This window comes from Gambusia affinis, linkage group LG01, assembly GCF_019740435.1.
Source record: "Gambusia affinis linkage group LG01, SWU_Gaff_1.0, whole genome shotgun sequence".
NCBI classification, from domain to species: domain Eukaryota; kingdom Metazoa; phylum Chordata; class Actinopteri; order Cyprinodontiformes; family Poeciliidae; genus Gambusia; species Gambusia affinis.
This window is the reverse complement of record NC_057868.1, coordinates 32,202,088-32,223,235: the sequence shown is the minus strand read 5'-3', so window position 1 is coordinate 32,223,235 and position 21,148 is coordinate 32,202,088. Positions and strand designations below refer to the sequence as shown.

The 21,148-nt window shown below is 39.8% G+C and overlaps 1 protein-coding gene across 7 annotated transcripts in view; it reads right to left on the bottom strand.

The window, feature by feature from the left end:
* The window catches only part of LOC122827738 (nuclear receptor coactivator 3-like), a 75,321-nt gene that overhangs the window by 18,710 nt on the left and 35,463 nt on the right, over positions 1-21,148 (bottom strand). For 6 of the 7 annotated variants that reach the window (XM_044110684.1, XM_044110674.1, XM_044110727.1 and 3 more), the window contains 5 exons: positions 17,980-18,067; positions 8,238-8,345; positions 5,969-6,129; positions 3,303-3,403; positions 2,632-2,806 (listed from right to left, as the gene is read on the bottom strand). In XM_044110684.1, the coding sequence (XP_043966619.1) occupies positions 2,632-2,806; positions 3,303-3,403; positions 5,969-6,129; positions 8,238-8,326 (526 nt within the window). In that variant the 5' untranslated portion in view covers positions 8,327-8,345; positions 17,980-18,067. The remainder of the gene's footprint in view (positions 1-2,631; positions 2,807-3,302; positions 3,404-5,968; positions 6,130-8,237; positions 8,346-17,979; positions 18,068-21,148) is intronic. The other variant, XM_044110709.1, reaches the window with a different exon arrangement.

Below are 21,148 nucleotides of genomic sequence, written 5' to 3'. Positions count from 1 at the left end.
GCTGTTGTCATAAATTAGTCAAACCCAGACTCCATTACTCAGCATTGTGGTGAACTCAAAAGCATTTCCAACTGGACGCTTCCCAAACAAGAAGTCCAGGTACTTTCCAAATGTCTGTGGTGGACCATACACAGCAAAAACATAATATCTTACAGAGCATTTCTTGTATAGTTTCTAGTGGAAATATCTTAGTTCACTTGAAATGAGATTACTTACAAGTGACCTTTCAGCAAATATTAAGCAAATATTTCACTAATATTGATTTAAAAAGTATTGTACAATGTGCATACTATAATGTGGGGAAAAATGTATGCAGGTGAAATAATCTGCCACTGGAACTAGTAGTTTTTTTCATCAATATTAAGGAATTAATTAAGGAATCTTGCTTAAAAGTTACTTGTAAGTTAGTTTTGTTTTATTCTCCGTGGACAGGAACATTTAGTTTTTATTACTACTTAGAAACTGTGGAGTACTAATTACTTTTACAAATTCAGAGTATACTTAGGAGCTCCATAGAATACTTACTTATACTTATTTATCAACCCAGAACAGGGGTTAAAATCAAACTTAAAATCCAGAAAAACTAATGTAGCAATCACTTTTTAGACTCCTTTTCTTTCAAACCAGAAAGGGAATTAGACCAGAAGATATTTACTTATACTTATCTAGCAACCCTGAACAGGAGCACTAAGTTTACATACTTTAGATCAACATTAGATTATTTTTCTTCCTTTACTCTTTCCTTTGGTTTGTTATTTTATTTTAATTGCTGTAAAGCACTTTGTATTGCCTTGTTGCTGAAAATGTGCTATATAAATAAAATTACCTTACCTTACTTTATCTGAACTAGAAACTGGAAAGAAAATACTCTAAGATTTTGTGTTTTTGCAGTGTAATAAGATTAGTTAAATCTGAAACGTGTAATGTTGACAACAAAAAAAGCAAGCAGTAATGGAGCACATACCGTTCGAACTGTAAAAACAACATCTCACCATCAATCTGTGTTTTAGTGTTTGAGTGTGTGTATAACTGTAACCACTGTGCTATGTGTTCATCCCACAGGAATGTGCACAGAGAAGGCATTTCATTCATGGGCCAAAAAGATAATGCAGACACACGGAGAAAGAGAGAGAGAGAGAAAAAAAGAGAGGTGGGAGCGGCAGAGAGGGAGGCAGCCTGAGAAACGGATAGCCACAATATTCATCTTAGTAAGCAGCCATATTAAGTATGGATGAGGCTGAGAAGGAGCGAGCTGAGGAAGGCACCAGGGACGGCGAGAGGAAAAGTGCATAAAGAGGGATGGTTAGAGGGGGAAAAGCGAGAGAATGAATGACGGGGCGCAGAGGGAAGCAGGCGGCCAAGTCGATGAGCCGACTTCTGCTCGAGAACGTTACTGCAGAGCTAATCGAGAAGCGGGGTCAGCCGAGCACACACACATCCATAATTAATCGGCATTATAAATAGTGCACATACTTATGGGCTTACACGCTCACGCTGCTCCCTAAAAAATGCATCACTGTCATTTACACGTCAATACAGAGAATAATGAGGGGGTGTAAATAAGTGAATTTACTCAAGTACAATATTAAGGAGCAAATCACGGTGAAACACATGGTGAATTAAGCAGAGGGGAGTGAGGAGGTGCGTTACTCAGCCCTTATGTGGTAGCAGTGGGATCTGAATTGAGCCCGGCCTGTTTTACGCTGTCTGGACCACTGAATTTGACAGACAGCTGCGCTACGCTCTGCCTGATTAGCAAAGAGTAGGTGGGGGCATCCGCGTAGCGAGTGTATGTTTTTTCAGGTGTGTATGTGTGTATGAACAGCTCTGGTGCTTCCCAGGAGCTCCTCATTAGAAAGAGGAGCTGAGAAGCGTGAATTTTCATGCAATTTGATCACAAAGTTTTATCAACTTGGAACATGTCATCTGGTTTTAACTTCCGAGTAAGAATAAAATGTAAGCAGCGAAGCGTTTGATTTATTGAAGATGAAATAAAACAACAAATCAGCCACCAGTATCCAATATATTTACATCTGTAAAACTGAGTAGGACACTCACACTGATTTAATCCTATTTCAAACATCCAGATTATCTCCAATAATAATTTTAATCTGAGCGAATTCCAGAATTTCTTAAAAATGTTCCACAATTTCACACCTTTCATCCAAAACCAGATTAGATTTTGGTTGACGTTCTCAAATCTAACTATGTATATTATAATTCTTCCGGCTCTTTTTGCAACAAGTACAGTAGTAAGTGTTTACCCAAACCTCTACACAATAACTTGAATAGATGGCTACACCAAAGAAAAGAACGTAAGGAAATTATACATTTTCTTCTCAATATAAAATTGTTAACGTTTTCTAGCAAACTTTGATATTGATTGTCACACTCAGGAATTGCGTTTTAGGTGCTTTCTACATAAAAATCTTCAACCTTTGTCAGATGTTTTGCTTTACTCTACCCAGAAACTATTAATTTAGATTTTTTTAGATGTTAAAGTGGCTAAAAATTCTGAAAAAAATTGATTCGAACACACACCCCTGTGGCACACCACACACATTTTCCAAGCATTCAGAATGAAATTCTCCCATATTCAGATATTGTGTGTGTGTGTGTGTGTTTGCTCACTGTTGGTCCTGGGCAGGTTCTTGTGAAACTCTTCGCGGTCCTCCTCATGCAGGATGTTGTACACGCTGGTGTTGATGAGCTCCTCCTGCTTGTACTGGAGGTACTGGGTGACGTTGTCGGACACGAACACGATGCTGCCCTCCCGGTTCACCACAAACAGGAAGCCGTCCAGAGCCTGGGATCGTGTGATACGTACCACAAAACATTTTTATCGCAATATTTTGTGGTACTGTTGTGACAACGATGAAAGTGAGGATAAGAAATTCTTATAATGTCTTTTTTAGGTAACCATATAAATGGAAATGCAAGGAAAAAACCATTTCCATTTGTAATGACTTTGAGACACCAGTAAAATATCAGTAACTGCATTTAATCATATTTCCAAATTTATTGATATTTATTGATACTCTAAATGAACAAACTGTGCAAAAAATATTAAAACTAACAATCTCAGACAGTTTTTGCAGGGGATTAAACATCATTAATTAGAATTTATAGTGACAATGATAAATCAAAACTCCCATCATGAAAAGAAATTAATCCCGATAAATGATAAAGGATATGATAAATGCCCAACCCAAACAGAATCTGCTGGCGCAGAGACAGGAGATCAACCATTATCATCACCAGTAGATAAAAACAGCAGCACAATAGATCAAATCCGGACTCACCTGCAGTAGAAGCGGCCCAAGGTGGTCCTTGTCAATGACCCCCTGACCGGTTGACGACACGTCTGATTTCTGGACATCGTCATCGTTGGATGAAGCTTTTCCTGTGTGAAAGAAAGCAGAGGAATGTCTTTAAAACCAGAAAAACAAAAACCCTGAAAAAGCCAAAACTTTAGCATTTTACTACCTAGATAGACCAGCAGGAGGCAGTGCTTCCACAGTTTCCAATTTCTTTCTTTCTTTTTTTAAAGGCAGGGAGGAGGGGGGAGGCAGGTGGGGGTTAAAACTACAGGTGAGGAGGGAGACGGACAGAGGCAGGTTTCTACAGGGAGCCCGTCAGAGGAGCATGTGGAGCAGGTAGCTGCTGTCCTCATGCTTTATATTCAGTGTCAGACTGTGAGGGATTGTCTGAGAGAGAGGGAGTGGGAGAGAGCCAGAGGAGCTGTGGAAGAAGCCGTAATGGTGCAGGGGCAGGAGCTGAGGCACCTGAATTAATGGAGCTGGGACCAAGAGAAGGAGGGAGGCAGGGGCATCCAGGGGGGATATATAAAGACAAAAAGAGGAAGGAAGAAAGAGAAAGGTCCGGAGCGATGCTGGGAAAAACTAATAGTGGTTGGGTTGTTGTGTAAATGTGGGCTTTTGGAGTGAGAGCGAGGCAGCGGCTGCTTGACTACAGGAATTATTCTGTCTGATTGGCTCCCAAGAGGCACAGAAATCCACACAAAGGGGGTAAAAAAGAGGACGCTACCACAAACAACTACGCATTGTGAAGTTCAGTACGATGAGCAGAGAGGGGAGGGGGAAAAAAAAAAACAACAACAAGAAACATGGGAGGTAAATGCTCTGAGCCAGCCTCGTCGTGCATTTAGACAGATGAGACACGATTTCAGGAAACCAGAGAAGAACCGAAGGAGTTCAGAGAAACAGGAAGACTGAGCAGCTGAGAGAGCACGTGGCGGGGAAACAAACAGGTATCGAGTGGCCAGAAGAGCCTCAACGCCAGTGTCATGTCTGTCATCACTTCCTGTAACCACGGCAACCTGTCAGCAGCCAGTCAGGGCTGGCCGTTGCCTCTTCCCCTTCCTGTTGAGGTTGAAGACGCTGACTGACTGAGCCCCAATAGAAACAAGAAAAATCAGCAGAGCTGTCTCCCAGTAGTTCAGCCTGAGTGGAAAGGAAATATCACACGTGCTCCAATCCAGAGCCACGTAAAAATATTCACACTCCTGGGACTTTTGCACATTTTGTCACATTTTAACAAGAGAGTTCGGTGTATTTTCAAATGGTATTTGATGAGAGACACTAACGCAGAGTTGTGTTTTTGCAACAAAAAATCTTAAAAGTGTAGTCACTTTAGAGACCCTTTATTGCTTTTTCTGCATCCAGAAACTGAAAGTTTTACCATTTTTCTTTACAAAATAGAGCAAGTCTGAGTGGACAAAGAGCGACTGGCATTCCAAGACTGTGTGACGGGCTTTCTAAACCATTTAATTGCAGCTCTGACTGTATGTTTAGGGTCCCTGTTGTGGTGGAAAGCTTGCAGCCTCTCACAGGTTCCCCCTGCCCTACATTTACCTCCATCCATAGACCTATCAACTCAGAGAAAAACATTCCTAAAGCACTGGATGGTGAGTTCAGGGTCACACTTTTACCCAGAAATAACGACGATTTGTATGCCAATGTGGATATCAGAGCATCTTCTATCTCATGCTTGCAGAGTTCAAACTTAGGTTTTGTTTAAAAGTTTCATGATGGAGTAGGTGACTGAAAGGTGTTTGGTTTGCAGGTTCTTCCACCTGAGCTGTGTAAATTTAGGGGTATCAGTGTAGAGAGGGTCTTATTTTTAGGGCTGCAACTAACAATTATTTTAGTAATCAGTTAATCCCTCGATTATTCTGACAATTAATTGGATAAGAAAATTGCACAATATACAGATCTGTCATTTAACCACGTAGGTGTTTCTTTTATATATAATATTAGAAGTTTATTAAACTTTCAAATAAATAATCAATCAAATGTTTTGAATAAGTAAATTATACACCTTGTGGAGTTTTACCTAAAACATACTTACAGACAAAGGTGTTTTTATCGTAATGCAACATTTATATAATTTTATACAGTTTTTTGTTCAATTAATGATTAATGGATTACTAAACTAGTTGACGGTTATTTCAATAATTGTTTAATCATAATTGATTGTATAATTTTCTTTCCACTATTTTTCTGGTCACATGAAACTCAAACAAAATATGTTGAACTTTGTGCTTGTAATGCGAAAATCGGTGTGTGTGTGTGGTGTTGATCTGTTCCCTAATGGAGCATCTGCAAAGCAAACGTCGCAGCTGGCAGCTTTTCCATGTGGCTGCTGCAGGAAACAGCAGAAACATACCAGATCAGAAGCTGAGAGAACAGCCGCTGCAGCAGAGCTGATTACCTGGACGATCTGAAGAACGGAGAGCCATGTGTCTACCTGCAAACATCCAATTAGGCAGACCCTGGCGAGGCCCACACACAGCTGTTCATGATCATACACGCACGCAAACGCCACCCAAAACAGGAAAAGCTGTGAAATTTGTGGGAGATGAATGGCTGATTTGTCCTTGCACCTGGGCTCAGAGGAGTGTGTGTTGGTGCGGCCTTTATGATTCCAGACGTGGGCGTCCGCTCACCTTGCTCCTTGATCTGGCGGATCTGGCGCACCGTCTCTTTGAGGATGGCACATTTGTCCGGTTTGACGTTGAAGCTGTCGATGTCGCTGAGGTTGGCCGAGATCAGCTCGGCCAGCTCCTCGATGTATTTGCTCTCCTGCTCCCGACGCTTCCTCTCACACCTGCAGGAGACCAGTTACAGGCATTGGAGCCAGACTGAACCATTGCTGCAATTTTCTTTAATCATAACTCTGAAAGCAGTAGCTGATTGCTTCAAAGTAGAGCAGAATGCAAAAGTCAGTAAACCTATCCTGCTTTGAGAAAAAGCTTTACGTTCTAGATGGTGTCGATGTGGTCATTTCCATTTTTATAGCATCCACAAAAAGAGAAGAGGTTAGAGCTAACCAGCTTGTCCTTTAGCAACTTTAGGTTTCTGTTCTGTTTTTGAGGCAAGATGTGTGAACAACACAGGTAAACATCTTAAAAGTAGGAAATGAAAATAAATGGCGCCATTGAATCTGAACGGCTCTTTGGAGAACAAACGGAACAAAAGCAAATCAGAATTTCTTCATTCTTCAGCGATCCGAACATATCTCTAAAAATGTAATGAATGAATCAGAGAGGAAATTATAGAGGCAGAAGAAAATTATGAAATTCTAACATTTTGTATTTGGAAATATCTTTGTCAAAATACGTCAGTCTGGGTTTGATGTTTATTAGTGGCTTAATTTTGTAAATTTAACTCTCAAAAACATTTACAAAAACAAACCTAACCAGATACACTCAATTGCAGATGATTTTACAAGTCGTAGGAATTACTAGGATTTATTACCACGTATAAATAATGTTCCCCTCCCAATCTGACATTACATCAAATTTTTATTATTTAAGACAAAGTTATTATAAATCTTATGCTTCTCATATAACAACATTTGAGTTAATTGGCAGCACACCTGAAACATGCTTCTTATTTTTTGTCTCATCAAGGAGAAAATCAAATGAGATCAGAAAAAAAAAGGGAAGATGACTGTGGATCTCCACAAATCTGGGTCACCTCCAGGTTGAAATTCCAGATGCCTGCAGAAGCCACGTCCCATCTGTTAAAACAATATCCAAGTATAAACACGAGGAGAGGAGCTCTGTGTTTTAGAAATCACTTCTTCTTGCTTCAAAATGTGCATGTCAACCCCAAAGAAGAAGAAAAAGATCTTTTTAGGAGACTGGCTGAGGTTGTGTCATTATCTATTAGTCCTGTACCAACACGGACTGAAAGGCCGTTCAGAGAGGAAGAAGCCATTTCTCAAAAAGCGGTAAATAAAAATCAGATTACAGCTTCCAGCTCTGGATAAAGCCATTCATTTTCAAAGACATCTCTGTTGCTGAGGAAGCTAAAATTGGAGTGTCATGACATCATCCCAACAGAAAGGCAATTCATTTAAATTCAGTTTATCTATTTAGCGCCAATTCACAACAAATGTCTTCTTGTGGTTCTTTGTTAAGTAACACACGTTCCAACTGATCCTAGTTATCAAGGAGAACAGAAAGCAACTTATTCAAAGTAGTTAAAAAGTTTGTATCTTAGGAAAGATTGCATTAAGGCCCTGACTTGCAGCACTTATTCCTTCTGCACGAGCTGCATTGTGTCGTTGACTTTACATCAATTTGTCGTACCCAGCATGCATGTAGCGACAGTGAAGAGGCAAAACTTTAACAGGAAGAAACCTTCGGCAGAACCAGAACCAGACTCTGGTTTGAGACTGGGGGTTTGAGAGGACAGAGAAAATACTCAAAAATAAACTTATTTATGTATTATTTTTTATGTTTGTGAAAGGAAAAAGATAATAGAAAACCAAATATCTGAATTTGAAGAAATCAAACAATAATCCCTCAATTGTTCTTAGTTAATAAAGAAGAGATAGATATAATGTTGGTAATCCCTGTTTTCTATTTATGCAATATAATGTATACTTTCCATAATTAAGTAATCTAAAAATAAGAAATAGTGTGTGATATAGCTAACAAAAGAAAAAAATCCTGATTAAGAAGAACCAAAATGTGAGATCCATGTATTTTGGAAACATCTCACTTTAAAACCAATCAGAAATCTTTCGGTGCAGCCACATTGTCTCAGCTTGAAGCTTAAAGTCTCCTCATTGGTTGAGTTTTCTCCCCATCACAGCAGACTTCACTCTGTTCATGTCTGGGTCCAGGCTCGAGCAACCACTGACTGACCCACTAGCCCACTTTCTTTCAGTTCCCCCCTCCTCATGTGCCGACGCCATGAACTTACCCCAGACCGGGCGTGTCGCAAGTGGACAGTTTGCGTTTGCGGTTTTCCGAGCTCAGAGGCTCCATGGAGTTGTCCCCCAGTCCGCTCATCGTGTGCACATATCAGCACCTGAGGGGAAGACGAAACAGCAACACACATTACAGCAGAGCCTGGGATTATAAGGTCACTGTTTAGCCAGGGTTACTCTGCTAATTGTGAAGGGAAGAAAGACAGTTGTCATGTAGAAAGAGGCACGATTGTGAAGCAGGAGAAGCAAAAACAGAAGGGGGAAATATGCTTATATCATGCAAATCATATTCTCCTGGTAGCGACTGACGAACATAAACATGTCTCGTCAGCATCCTCCTCCTCTTCCTCCTGCTGCTGCTGCTGAGTGGAGAATGTGAGGTTATGTTTGGTGTGTGTGGACCTGTGCATTCATGAGTTCATCAGTTCAGTCCACACACACACACACACACACACACACACACACCGGATTAGCAGTGTCTCTGATGATAAGCACAACTAACCCCGTCAGACAGGCGTCTCTCTCCCATAATGCATCACACTTCGTCTCCAGGAAGTGAGCTGATAAAGGTTGTGGGGAAGAGATGCAGATGGGATGTAAAAAAGAGGAGGAGAGAGAAGGAGTGGAAGATATCAGCGAGGGAGGGAGAAGCCAGAGTGAGAAAGTGACTGCTGATTGGTCACTTGCCTCGCCACGGCGACAGCAGCCGACACTGGGGAAAGGTAGGAGGGAGGAAAGACAGGAAAGCAGAAGCATAGGGGGAGAAAAAACAGAGGGATAATCAGAGAGAGAGGAAGAGAGAGAGATAAAGGCATGCCAAAGAAAGAGAGGAGGAACAGGGAGCAGGTGAAAGGAGGAGGAGGGAGGTGTGGAGCATCCAGAGCGTCTGGAGTGTGTTTTAGATGCACGTGTGCGGTGCAGAGAGCGCTGAACGCATCAGTACCCCTCTTAACCTTCACAGCCAGAGCAGCTTTTTCATTCCATTGATTACATGGTTATCCATGATGACTGCCTCTGCCGCATGGCAAATCAGGCCAGCAACAGGGGAGAGATGCCAGGCCGTTATTTAATCATCACGCAGCATCGTCTCTGACTCCTTCATGGGAGATCCGAGGAGCCCAAGAAGCTATGTAATTGAGTTTGTCTTCGTTGACAACAAGGTCCGAAACACACCTTTCTTTCTGGGACAAACTCCCAGCCATTAGGCATCAGGGATGCAAGTTATCAATTTATGAATAGACCTTATCAAACAATTAACAATTAATTAATAAGATGGTTTACTGCCTTTGAAGAGGGTTGAATTTTTCAAAGTATGCAGAATTAAAATAAAGCATTATTTTGTGTCTGAATAAACAGAAAATTAAACCGACATCTTTGGAAAATATAAACACAGGAGCCACAGAGGGAACATTGAGAATTTTGTTAGTTTGTGTTACCACACAAAAGTATTGCAAGCAAGTCGATAAATTGTTTGCATCCTTCTTGCATGAATGTATGCATGTGGATGTTCTTGAATAAAAAAACACAGCATTTTCTTGCATGGTGACAAAAGCGAATACTTGTGCGTTCTCAAAAATGTTGCCCCGTTCCTTCCTCTACAAGTTTCTTTCAGATTTCTGCTTTAATCATTCCCTGGAGTCCCTCCCATCAGACTGGCTGTCTGTCTTTGTCTACCTGCCTGCATCACCTCTTGTTTAAACCCCTGGTTTGCTTCCCGTCTACCTGTTTGTCTCTGCTGCTCCCCATTAGACAAAACCAGCGCTCGAGAAGGCGAGCAGCAAAGGGAGGAGGCGCAAAGTCGGGAGGATTGAGAACTCAAAGTGCTGGAGTAAAAACTCTGCCTTTGCTCTTGCACCGATCAAGCCCGCCTGCCCACTCGCCTATTGATGGAGTTCTCAAAGGGGGAGCCGCTCTAATTGCAGAGTGAATGAGGCTGCCCCAGAGAATGGTTGATTAGGAGGCTGCTGAATGCCCCAGGGAAATGGGTCACCTCCAGCCTGGCGCGGGCCGCCCGCTTATTCCAGGACGGGGAGAAAGTCAATTACACGCTACAGGCATTGGGGCCTGGTGGCAGAGGGTGCAGCGGGGGCTGCGCTTGGTACAATGCAGCAGCGCTGTGGGGGGTGAGATGAGCACAGAGGGGAAACAGGAGAGGGTGATGGCAGAATCGAGGGCAGCAAGAGGAAAATAGGAATGGGCATGAAGACGGTATTTTAAAAATCGAGTGGGCGGATAGGGTGGAGAAGTAGAACTTTATTTGTTTAACATGTTTTAGGCTAGGTTTGGGTCTAATGGGAAATAATGATCAAATACAGTAAAATGTAAATAGAAACGGAGGATGCAGCCTTTAAACATGAGATGGTTGATTATACATTCGATTTCTTCTTGCGTTACAACCACCAGCGATTTTTATCTAGTAGACCAAATAAAAGTCTGAAAAATGTGGAGCTCAATTGCATTCAATTTCTTTGAGTGGTAAGGTAAGGTGAGGCAATCTTATTTATATAGCAACAAGGTAGTTCAAAGTGCTCTGAATTAGAAGAAAATACAAACAAAACAACAAAACCAAAATAAAGACAAAAAGGTAAGGATAACAGCAAAAAATAAAAAAATAAAAAATATTATCTTTCAGTTCCAGCACAAAAAGTGAACGAGAGGGCGAACTTGTATTATTATTCCATTATCAATATATCACTCAAAAATTGTCTCAAAACTACAATATTATCATTTATCACAATAATTTCTGGAACAATTTATTATCCAGTACATTTTTTTTTATCGTGACCGGCCTATTCGGCACAGTCCAGTTCCTCATGAACTCTGACCAAAAACAACAAACAGACAAAAACATTCCCACAGCATGATGCTGCCAAGCCAGCAGCTTACAAATCCCAGTAGGTCTAAACCATGTGGGGGATTTCCATGAACGACTGAGGGGAAATCTTCTGCTTACAGACTTTCACAACCTAATTCTGCTTGAAAACTTTCTCCCTGCCCTGTCTGTTGTGCTTTTCTTATTTCTTTTCATTTTTATTTTTTGGTCTTTGTAATGCTGTCTATTTTCCAATAAACCGAAATACGAAAACTGATGTTGATATGTAAATGTGAAAAGCATGCATCATTTTCCTCCCACTTTGTTTTGGTCTGTCACATAAAATCCATGGAAGGTTGAGGTTTTAGTGTGAGAAAATGTGAATAATTTCAAGAGAGGTGAATACTTTAGCTGCTTGTTTGGATCAGCAATAAAAGGAAGAATCCAAAATGCATGTGAAACTAAAATCATCTGCCTGATTTTACACCCCTCCACATATGTGGCGCCATGCTGGGATAAGCGCAACAGAAGAGTTAAGGAAACTTTACTAAGTGCCAAGTTTTCCTCAGATGGCTGAATGACTTCAGAAACCCCACGTCCATGTCCTCAGGAAATTTCCAGCATCAGCATGGAAAATTTATGTCACAGAAAATCCAAACGGGTCCCTGTTTGGGTGTGGTGTTGCTTTCTGATGGGGCTGAACAAACTTCTGCATAAACTGGCTCTGTCTAAGTGCAATCCTGCATATAAACCTGCTGCTTTTCAGAATAAATCTCTCTCTTTTTGAGATCCTTAGACGACGTAAGAAAAACAGGAGAGTCAACTGAGGTAAAAATGCTAAGAAGCACAGCCAGCAGGACATCAGAGGTGTAAAAACAGAAATGAAAGGGGAAAAGGTCTTGGTGGGAATTAAGTGCAAAAACAAGAGAGATACAAGAGCCACTTAAATGGATAAGATTGACTTCTTCTGCGAGCTTGGAGGTTTAATCACATTGTTGAGATTCAATAAAGGCATCAAGCGGAGCGAGAACGCTAAAGGTCTTGATGAGAGCTGCTTTTAGAGACTTGAACCATTCAAACGTATTTGTAAGGCACTTTTCATGCAACGTTGTGCAAAACAAAATGTTTTACAGGATTAAAAAGAGATCCTCCCACCCAAAACACTTAAAACATGTCAAAAAAGGTAAATGTGCACAACCCCCCCCCACAAATTAATAATCACAGATATCAAATAAAAGAGTTCAAATAAAATGGTCCAAAACTGAAAATTATTATTGTTGTTATAAATTCAACATAAAAACTCAACAGGAGGTAAAAGCTCTTTGGAAATCTGGCCAAGAATAAAAAGTCCAAATGACGTTTAAATGCTACATTTAAAATTTAAGCACAAAACTTGTTTTTAACACTTTCGGTTATTTTCAGGGAGTCTGTTGCAGAAGTGAGGATTTTAATGGTAAGGAAAGACAACAGCTCAACTCCCAGCCTGTAAAAGGTTAGAGCGTATTTAATGGCTCTGAACAGTGAACCATGAACTCTAACCTGACTCTCAACCCTGATCTTGACCCCTGGGGTCACGACCTCCGCTGTGACTTGTGTATTTTCCAGGTCAGAGGAATCACTGGATCAACACCGATGTGTCACCACCACTTTTAAAGCTAAAATATCCAAACCAAACAGTGACCCTCGGAGTCCAGCTAAAGCTCACAATCCAAAGGTTAAAGGTTAAACCTGAAGAAAATGATCAAATTAAAATAACTGCCTCATAAATCTCATACTCCAAATTATTCAAAAGAGCTTTTTTTTTTTTTGCCCATTTGGCCTAAAAATTCATGTTTCCTAACCTGCCCATAACTTAAATTTGGTAATTTTTAATGAAAATGACACTTAATTGAGAGTCAATGTATAATTTTAGAAGCATATTCCTATTTATTTTCTGTTTTTCTGATCTACTAACTTTATGAACATGGTTTATGCCTAAGTGTGGGGAAAAAAGTAGTTTTTACTTTCCTCACCACCAATTAAAACCAATTATTATTTAACATTTTAGCTTTCAAATGTTGTTTTAACATAAAATTTATTCTTCTAAGCATACAGCGCTGTAAAAACATTTTTCACTTCAATGGACAATCGAGGTAAACACAAACATCTGCTTTCAATTTTTTTTTTTTTTACGTGAAAAGGTAATAGATCTCTAAACCTAATAACTGGTTGTGCCATAAATATTTTTTTCAATGAGTCTTTTACATCATTCCGGTCCAAGAGTTGTTTTATTTCAGTCTTGACTTTGACTAGGCCACTTGAAAACCTTTATTTTATATCCACTAGGAGGTGGATTTGCTTGTGTGCTTAGATGATTGTCCTGCTACATAAGTTGATTGAGTGTTGGCTTCAGGTCTGATCCGTTTTATCTTACTTTACATTTATGCAAACCACTTTATATTGTCCATGCTGTGCATGCAAAGTGTTCGTTGATTGACTGGCAGGAAGTGAGAAAATAGCAATTCATAACTTCTCAGGTGCCTTCTCACACCTGGCCAGGATGTTTTGAGCAGCTTTACCCCCTTAATAATGAAAATCATCATTTGAAAACTTTTTTTTTGTTTACTAAGGTAATCTTTTGACGATATAAACATTTGTTTGACAGTTTATGACAGGAACCTTAGCTTGAGAGTCAAAGCGACACTAAAATGTTTACAACTACAAGAACAACAAGAACCCAGGCTTATCTTGCCACAAGTGAGGAGGATGAATAAAAGCTTTCAGCGTTTTCAGAGATTAGATTTAGACTCTACAGAAATTAAATCATGTTGCTTCATTTCTACGTAAATGTTCTGTAATTTATTATTTGTTGTAAAATGGTCCTTAAATATCCCCAACAGCTATTATCACTTGGCACCAACTTATCTTCAGTTCTCTTGCATTAAAATCCAGTATCTGGAATGTTAAAGTTTTGACAATCAAGAATGTGCAATGGGAGATTATTGTTTTAAAGTTTGAACAAAATGAAGGCAAAAAAGTCCCAAAATCCGTCCAGTGCCGCAATAAAAGAAAATTTGCGAATGCTTTCAATAATTTTACCCAAAAGCTTTTTAAAATGTGTGAGGATTAATCCTAAAGTATTGAATGTTCATATAATGGATGCTAAACAGCAAATATTCAAGCGGAGACAGTTTCCTTCTATCACCTCAGGCGGTTGTTTCTGTCGTCACGTTTTTGCGCGTTGCAGCAGATCACTGGTGAAGTTTGTTATCACTAAGCTAACAGACTTTAAGAAAGCAGAATCAAAATGGATGAACGGCGGCTGCAAAAGCAAAACTATGGTTTTGGGGAGACAGAAAACACAGCTGAGAGACGACAGAACTCCCACAGCAAAGTGAGTCATGGCGTACGTGGGGGGATGACTGAAACAATGCAACAAACAAGAATATGAAGCAGAGAGCTACTGATGGCGGACGAGGAAAACATGAGCAACTACCGCCACCTTGATCCACAGTCAACCTGTCATGAACTTCATTAACAAAGGAAGGATTATTCCTGTTTGAACATCATTATTAACCTCTAGGGAATCCCCACCCTGATCATAAAACGCCTCATTCAGGCCCCTACACTTCGAGGAACACAAAAGAACTCAAGTTCATAAAAGAAAGTTTAATTTAATTAAAAAATGAAGATCTGTTTTAACAGCTTGACGGCTTCACCGCTGACTGAAATGAGGAAACCGAGATGCTCGGAGGCATCAAACTCCTGAATGGAGCCGTTTTTATTCTCTTCATTAAAGTTGACAAAACAGAGAATGCAGCAGGGTCAGAGCAGGCTGCTGCTGACAAAAGGCAGGAAGGTGAAGAGGTAAAGTGACAAAGTGAGAGAGAAAGGACTGTACTAGATAAGTGATGCAAATAGCCGCCTGCCTGACACTCTTTTATAACATCTGTTGGCAAAACAGTGGCGCACAGCCGCAGTCTGGACATGTGAACTCACACTGGTGACGTGTCGCTAAGGGTAACCACTTATCAAACCAGAAAAAGAAAATTTAAATACGTTCTCAGTCAGAAGATTACATACACTCATCATCAGTATGAATGTCATAAAAATTGGGAGCTTTGAGAATGTTTTCACACCTGACTTTCAAATTACAACATTTGTTGCATTCTCATCTGGTATGATTCGCTTTCACACTGAAACCATTTCACCTGTTCCCCTCCTAACCTGTGGTGGCGCTGCACCAAGAACCACTGAAGAAATCAACGTGAAAACCTTTGAAGAAGACATGAGCGCAACTTAATTCTTCATGAAATGGAGAAAAAAAATGGAGTACAGTCAGATTTTAGCTGTAGGATTTCTCTTTTGTCTTTGGCAAAAAGCTACGAATCATTTCTCCCGTTAGCGCTAGACACGTTAGTGCTAGGTGTGCTTTGGTTGTATTTAACCAGAATGCCCTGCACTATAGTTCACTTTCTGCTTTTGGAGCAGTCTCCGGTCCACTTGGCATTCACATATGGACTCAAACTGCACCAGAGTTCACTTCAACCGAACAGAAACTAAGGTTAGTAGGTGAACCAGAGTTTGCTTTTCTTCTTTTATTTTCAGGTCTCCCCAAATGAACCAGACTTGATAGGCAAAAAAACTGCAGTTAATTAAAGCAGACTGAGCAGGACTGGTTTGAATGCACCCGACGTTATACAATTGATTTGTGGGGGCAGAGGGATAAACTGCTTACACATTAAATAACAATCATTTTATTAAAAAAATTCAAGATCGCCTTGAGAGCCTTGAAGATTTATTAGAGAACATTAGTGAACAATCAGCATCCTGAAGAACAAAGATAAAAAAGATAAAACTCCAGGGAGATTTAAAGCAGATTTAGGTTATAAACCAACATCGCAAGCTTTGAACATCTCACACAGAACTGTTCAATCTTTCATATGAGGATGGACAGAGTATGGTACGACTCCAAACCTGCCAAGACACGGTCGGCTGCCTTAACTCACAGGACAGATGAGGAAAGCCTTAAAACGAGAAGCAGCCAAGAAGCCCATGGTGACCGTGGAGCTTCACAAATCTGGCTTTTATAAAAGAAGAAAGAAGAAGAGCATTGTTGAATGAAAGCCATAAGAGGTTCTGTTTGCACTTTGCCTCGATTCATGCAGGAGACAGAGCAAACATGGGGAAAAGGTGGCCTGATAAGACAAAAGCAAATGTGAATTTTTTTAGCCAGAATACTATGTGAAATGACAAGACAGTATATGTGAGAGAAAGATGACAGCCTAAATAACGTCCAAAAGCTGAAAACCTTTCTTAAACAGGGACAGGAAAGTGAAGAAAACCTGTTAGGTGGCTCAGTATTGTCATTAGAACAGTTCAATCAAAGTTCATGTGCTTGTCATGCCAAAGATGAAATGTGCTGTTCGAGACACTCTTCGTCTGTTTTGCAAAGGTGAATAAGAAAACATTTCTGTCTGTTAAAGATGAAGTATGTAGCTTTTATAAAAAACATATTTTTTAAATATTTGTTAAAACTGATAATGCATAAAAAAACTGAGCTTCTCTGCCTTCTCCCAGTGCTAATTAGAAACAATCAATCACAGCCAGGAGGAATGTCTTAGCGCTATCAATCACCATTCCGTTTGGCACTGCTCATCTCCATTTTCCCCTCCCACTTGCTCTTTGCTAAGCTGCAGCTAGCATAGCCATAGTCATTAATGCTAAGACTAGTTAGCAAAGCCAAGGATGATGGTGGATAAACAGTTTTCCTGTAACACTAACTTGTTTTTCGTGAGATTGATTGACAGCGCTAAGTCCCGCCTCCTGGCTCTGATTGGTTGTTTTTTGGTGCATTTCTTCAGACAGAAATATCAGCACAGGGACGTGGTGGAGGAGATCGATCATTTCACAGATTTTCTGTCTCATTCTATACTGTCATGACATGGTAACTGTTTTAACAAATATATAAATAACATATTTTATAAAAGTTATATACTGCAACTTTAATGTATAAAACTGAAAATTGGTATCACCACCTGATCGGCTCAAATGGGCTAAATGCGCTCCACGTTTTTCAGGTTCTTATTTATCCATTTTTAAAAATTTATTCAGCATTTTTTTCTTCTAATTAACAATTAGGTACTATTCTGTATTATTCTACAACATAAAATCTCATTAAAATTTGCAGTTGTAACCTCTCAAAACGTTCAAACTGTAAGAACACGTTTTAGACGCTGTGTGAATTTAGTTTCAGTGGCTGTAGGAAAACTCCATCTCTCGTCTCCCGAACTCTTAGTGCTTTCACATTTTCCTCTTCCTCACTGCCCTCCCCCACTCCAAATAACTTCAACTCTCCCACCGTCACTCCTGCTGCCTGTGCAACAGCAGCATGTCTGCAGGAACATTTGTGTGAGAACGCACATGAGCGAAAGAGAAAGTGTGGTTTGGTGAAGCCTGGGTACAGTAGTGTGTGTGTTGTTGTTACCTGCAGACTGAGGGTGAGATGGGGGAGGGGGGAGATTAATGCTCTCCTACAGCCTCTGTGGCAGGTAGAGCACAAAGAATAATTTGATTTCTCCTTCTGTCTCCTTGCTGTCTTCCTCCTCCTTCCTCATTCTCTCGACTGTCTGAAAGTAGTCAACTCTCTTTCTTTTCTTTCCTATCACAAAACCCACCAGCTTTTTTTTTTTTTTTAGAGCAAGCTATTCTGCTAGCCAAGATTAACACCTTAAACATACATGCAAGAAAAAAACAAAACAAAAACAAATAACATCTCAACAAAACATCCGCATAAGAAAACATGCAGTGTTCTCTGAATTTCAGTGTTCAGGTCAGGAAGATGTTGCAAGAATGTGGCAACAACAAGAAACTGAGTCTGACAAGCGGCTCATCCTAAACCCAGCAGGCCGTTTCCATGCCAACCATACAGGATGTTAGCCCACCTTGTGATGGCGCCAAGATGACAGACGGTCAGATGGCCCCCTCCCCTCACTCTGAGGGTGTTCTCCTATCTGGGTTGATCAATTGACTCTGGAGAGAAAAAAGAAAAACATGCAGGAAAAGTTTAGCTCTCACGCTCACCAGTGTAAGTTCATTATGGCAGTATTAATAAATAACTGGCAGCAGCCATATTAATCAGAAGCATTAAAAAACCCAAACAGAGGCTGTGTCAGTTCCCTAATGAGTAAGGAACTATGAGAGAGCATCTGTATGCACTTTTGTCTTCATTACCAGTGCAGAGCACACGCGCTGTGGCTCCTGCTCATTTGCATTGATGCCCAGACCACTCCCACTCACCAGACGAAAATGCCCGACCACACACGCACAACTACACAGAAAAAGTGACGCTGAGACACAACTTTTACAGGAAGCCACACAGCTGAAACCTGAAAGAGGCACTTTTAAAAACCAGTCAATCAACAGAGAGCACCTCTGTATCTTTTCATCTAAAACAAGCCTTACAGATCCAGAAAAGGCGGAATGATAACTTCAAGAACTTAATGTCAAAGATCCGTGCGTGAAGGATTCAAGAGCAAAAGTAGAACCCCCCACCCCGCCGGCAAACTATTAGGTTAAATTGCAGCGCTAATCCCAGTAGAATATAACAGACCAATTTGTGCCTATTTAGATCCCGATAAGAACCGGAGTGTGTTCGCCTGTGTATTTTGGCTGGACTGAGTTTTTGCAGTAGCTCAAGTGTTCTGTCTGAACATTCACAAGAGACTATTCCGTAGAGGTAAACAGTTCGTAACCATGAGAACACTGGGCGTTTCCATGACACCCTGTCATCCATGAAGCTCACCAACAGGAACGCTCATCTTCATCAGTCTTTGCGCATCAATATGTTTGTGCGTGTGTGTGTGTGTGTGTGTGTTGGTTGGTTTTTACGTCATGAAGGGGTCCAGGCCTCTCAATGATACGTACTTTGGGGACATTCTGTGAATGTGGGGACTAAATTGCTTTTCCTGCAGCTATGATGTAGTTTTTTGAGGATTAAGGTACAGGTTTAAGGATTATGGCCACCAAAGCACAAGGTAAGGGTCAGGATTAGTTAACTACACGACCCTTTACACTTATACCCAACTTATGAGAAAAATGCGTAAAAATAGGTAGAATACATTTAATATTAAGCGTGTCACAATAACAAATTTCTCTGGATGATAAATTGTCCCAGAAGTTAATGCGATAAACAATAATATTGTTGTTGTGAGACCATTTTCAGGTAATATAGTTGTAATACAAGAACACATTGTCAAAGATTAAAATGATCTAAATATTTAACATTGGAACATTTTAAATATTCAGAAAAAATAAACAAATACATATAAAGTGAATTATGAAGTCTCTGTAAACAAAACTGTCCTTGAAAAAAGCTCTAGCTGAGACAAAAGCACCAGACTGAAGACTTTTTACACAGTTTTTGTTGGACAGAGAGAAAAATTATGAATCATGCAAATGCAAATTATTGACCTTGTTTTAATTTATCGTGCAATTAATTACTTTATTGATTATTGTGACAGGCCTATTTATTAGTGCCACTAACAGTTAAAATATATAAAATAAAGGTAACTTGTGTTTTTTCTCATTAAAACAGAAAACATGTTATGATATGTTATGTTACATGTTACATGCACATGTTCTTCAAACTGTGGTATAAGGACAATGGGTAGATATAGGCTTGTTATGGTAACAAATTTTGGTTGATGACAATTTGTCCCAGTAATTATTGCAATAAATGATATTTAATTTTACACAATGTTCAAGTAATATATTGATAATGACCCTCACTTGAAGAATAATACAGTTCAACTTTGTAAAGAACATTTCAAACTGGAACTGGAAGACATTTTATATATCCAAAATGAAACACAACAATCAAAAACAATAAATAAAACAGAAATAAAAAACACACACAACCTAAGCCATGAATAACATATAAATACATTTTCTTTCAAAAACCATTAATTATCAGAATAGAAATTATCAAGCTCATTATAACTTCTTATGAGATTATTTGATTATTGTTACAGTATTAGTAGTACCCATAGGAAACTTTGCTATAAGCTATTTAGGTAAATATATATAACAAATAAGTGGGAGTACTTACATTAGTAATTCAAGAACATTGATTTTTGCTTAGAAACTCCCATAACTCCCTCTGGGGAGAGGCTGCTGTGTGAACAAGTGAGGGTACTTAAGTTGCATCCCATTTTCCACAAAAGTTGGAACTTAAACATGAGAATAAGGCCAAACCTGGTTTATTTATGTTTTGGTTGCAAGTGAGAAAACCAGAAGGATTTGATAATTGCTGTTTAAAAGCATTCTTGTTCTTTTACAGGGACATTGTTCCAAATAGAGGTTTAGATCAGTTTATCCCAATAGAGGGTGAATATGTGGAGAAGTAAATCATGTCAGCTGTTATGTACAGTAGAAGATCTGTGATGCTGTGGGTTTGTTCATAGCATTTTAAACTCTCCACAGTACTGGAACATGTAGACAAAAAATGGTGGTTTTAGCCAGAATCTAAATATTTAACTTCTTCTTTGGTCATTTCAATGCACAGACCCAAATCATGTGAAAGCCTGAATAATTGCTTTATCATGATTAATCTGATTACTTTAAGTCTTCATTGCTCTTTAATTATCATGACAAAAAGTGTTATGCCGTAAAATTTCCCAATGGAGAATCTTTTCCTAGAAATACCTGACTGTAATAAGTTCTGCACTCAGGTAAACTTTTGTTTTTCTTGAGCGGACATGCAGAACATCACAGCAGGGAGGGCACATTTACAACCAAATCTCTAAGTCCAGTTCAAGTGTATGTATGTTTGCATGGCTGATCTCATGCCTGGAGTGACTGCAGTGTGTATGTTTATGTGTGCGAATATGTTAGCACGTGCCTGACCGCTGGCTGCACCCCTGATTGGGAGCAGATGGGGACTGTCGGGAGTGTGCATGTGTGGGTTAGTGGGCAGGAAGGGAAAGGAGGAGGAAGAAGAAGAGGAGGAAGAGTGGGTGCTCTAGTTTAGGTGATATATGGTACTCTCACAAACCAACAAAGACCCCATTGCAAATTATGCGTTTCCTATTAATCGCAGGGGTAGAAAATAGA